This window comes from Myotis davidii, unplaced genomic scaffold (assembly GCF_000327345.1).
Source record: "Myotis davidii unplaced genomic scaffold, ASM32734v1 scaffold821, whole genome shotgun sequence".
Classification (NCBI taxonomy): Eukaryota; Metazoa; Chordata; class Mammalia; order Chiroptera; family Vespertilionidae; genus Myotis; species Myotis davidii.
Window position 1 is genome coordinate 2572325 of NW_006295269.1, and position 2759 is coordinate 2575083.

At 35.1% G+C, this 2759-nt stretch overlaps 1 protein-coding gene across 1 annotated transcript in view; it reads left to right on the forward strand.

The window, feature by feature from the left end:
* TMF1 (TATA element modulatory factor 1) overlaps positions 1-1971 on the forward strand; it is a 36591-nt gene extending 34620 nt beyond the window's left edge. The window contains exon 15 of the mRNA XM_015567947.1: positions 1325-1971. Within this exon, the coding sequence (XP_015423433.1) occupies positions 1325-1468 (144 nt within the window). The 3' untranslated portion in view covers positions 1469-1971. The remainder of the gene's footprint in view (positions 1-1324) is intronic.
* The last annotated feature ends 788 nt before the right edge of the window (positions 1972-2759 follow it).

A 2759-nucleotide genomic window follows, 5' to 3' on the forward strand; every position in this document is an offset into this window, starting at 1 on the left:
TGTTCAGCCTGCTGGAGGGCACTTCTATAGGTCTAATCCTCCTAGGAAAAAGGCTTGGGGGTTTAAATGTTTATTTCCCATACTTTTTCTTTCTGAGCCTTCCCACACGGAAGACAGATGAGTGGGGGCCTTAGGTATTACAGGCTTTATAGGCCCTACTTCAGGAAGAGTGGGTGGTGGTAAATCCTCCTGGTGTTCTGAAGGCTTTTGATCCTCAATATGAAGTGGGCAATGTGCAGCTCAAACAAGAGCCCATATAGTTAAAGATGACAAAGGCACTCGTTTTCCCTGAGCCTGATTTCTCTTTAAATTCCTGCCTACCACCCTGACCGGTCTGGCTCAGTGGATAGAGCGTCAGTCTTCGGACTGGAGGGCCCTAAGTTCAATTCTGGTCAAGGGCATGTACCTTGGTTGCGGGCACATCCCCAAGGGGGTGCGTGCAAGAGGCAGCTGATCGATCTCTCTCATCGATGTTTCTGGCTCTCTATCCCTCTCCCTTCTTCTCTGTAAAAAATCAATAAAATATTTTTTAAAAAGTGCTATAAACAACTTTATGCAGAAATCTCCATCTGGCTCTTTCTTTAGGCATGGCTCCTAAAACCAGGGTTAATGGGCCTGCATGTGCTTTTGCTTGATGCACCTGGAGAAATGTTTTTCTATACCAGATGCTTCTTTGAGTCAGGACACAGGTTGTGAATGACATGGTGTTCTCACACCTCTTTTTGGGTTGACAGTGCTTGAATGTATGTTTGTATGTGTGGGGGACATACGTAGTAGTGAATGCTACATTCTAATTCTTTTCAGATTTGCCTTTTTCTTAGCAGAAATTCTTGCTAGACCTAAACCATAAGCTGACCAGCTATGAGTCATAATTTTGTTGAAAGTGGCCATTTTACCTTTAAGATGGTCTTTACAGGTATTTTAATAAGATGTTGGGAGCAGCTTAAAAATGCTAGCCAGAAATTACTTTAATCTATCCCTATCCTCCCAGGGCACTTTAAAGTTTCTTTCGAAGGTAATCTTTGAAGTTTCTATAGAACTAAGTGTTTTCCTAAAAAGTAAAGAAATATGGCCTGACAAATATGCAAAATAAGTCTGTAGGGGGACAGAAGAGTGATTGCCATGTTGACGGGGTTTCTTTAAGTTCCTTTACTTGCTGTTTATTCCAACAGACTAGGGTATGAATTTAATTTTCATAAGAGTTGACTATATACTTTTATTTAGATTGTAATGTATTTATTGGTGACTTGTTTATGATAATATAAATATAATCAAGATGTTCTGTACAGTTACTTTACAAATTGTAAACAAATCTGTTTTGTAGGATTTGGATCAGAGATACAACACTATTTTGCAGATGTATGGAGAAAAAGCAGAAGAGGCGGAAGAACTTCGATTAGATCTTGAAGATGTAAAAAATATGTATAAGACTCAAATAGACGAACTTTTAAGACAGAGGCTCAGTTAACTTCTGAAAATTACATTCCCATCAAACTGAATGTAATCATTTAATAACTAAATGCAGACTTTCAATAAATTCTCTTGTAGAATTAGAAAGTGGAATTTATTATAGAGATAAAACATTGGAAAAAGTTTTATAGTATATAGTAATATTTGCAGTTAAATTATTTTGTGCAATATTTGAACTTTATTTTTGAAACTATCTTTAAAGATTTATTTTTTAAAGCATCTTTTTTTTTTTCCATGAATAGCACCGAGATTTATTACTTTATCCTTATGTCAGTATGGTTGGGGAAGAAGAATGGTGTTCATACATTGTATTATAGATAAAAACTAATTATATCTGTAATTTATATGTTTGTATATATTGAGAACATTTAATGAGTGATATTGACATATTGAAACTTTGAAATCTTTCACACTTAAATCTTCAACATTTCTATTTACTACTCATGAAAATGGACATTAAGTGTCCAATTTTAAAAAAATATTAAACTTCCTGTTACTAAATTTTGAACTTAATATTTTTCCTTTAAAGTAGAAGTCACACTGACACAGGAGACTAAAGGATGAATAATTTAAGTTAAAAACATTTTTGTGGCCCTAGCCGGTTTGTGTCTCAGTGGATAGAACCTGCAAAGGGTCCTGGGTTCGATTTCCAGTCAAGGTCACATACGTTGATTGCAGGTTCCTCCTGGCCCAGGCCCTGGTTGGGGCTCCTGCAGGAGGCAACCAATTGATGTGTTTCTCTCACATCAATGTTTCTCTGTGTCTTTCCCTCTCTCTTCCACTCTCCCTAAAAATTAATAAAAAATATCCTCGGGTGAGGATTAACAACAACAACAAAAAAACTAAAACATTTTTGTGGTCAAGATTTATTTTACTCAGATTCCACAATTAAGTCTGTACAAATTGTGTTACTGTCTGGAGAAAGCTAAGCTATGCAGTTATCTAGGCATGGTTGGATAATGGGGAAAATGTGCTCAGAATGATTTGTGATGGTATCAGTAACATTTAAGCAATTTTGAAGAGGTTTTGTTTGTACTACCCTATGAAATGAATCAACATAATAAAATTGTTAATATAATTTTCTCTTGAAAATACTTTCACATTTTGTAAAACCTTATTTTTAGTACATTAAAAGTGAATGTTATAGAACATTCATAACAAAATGTAGGAATCAATTTAAATTTGGCATTTGCAATTCTGTGTAATTTTATTTTTTTTCTTGAACCTTTAAACACAAAAATAGGGCAAAATAGCTTTTAAAAATAGCTGTGCCTTCTTCCAAATGTTAT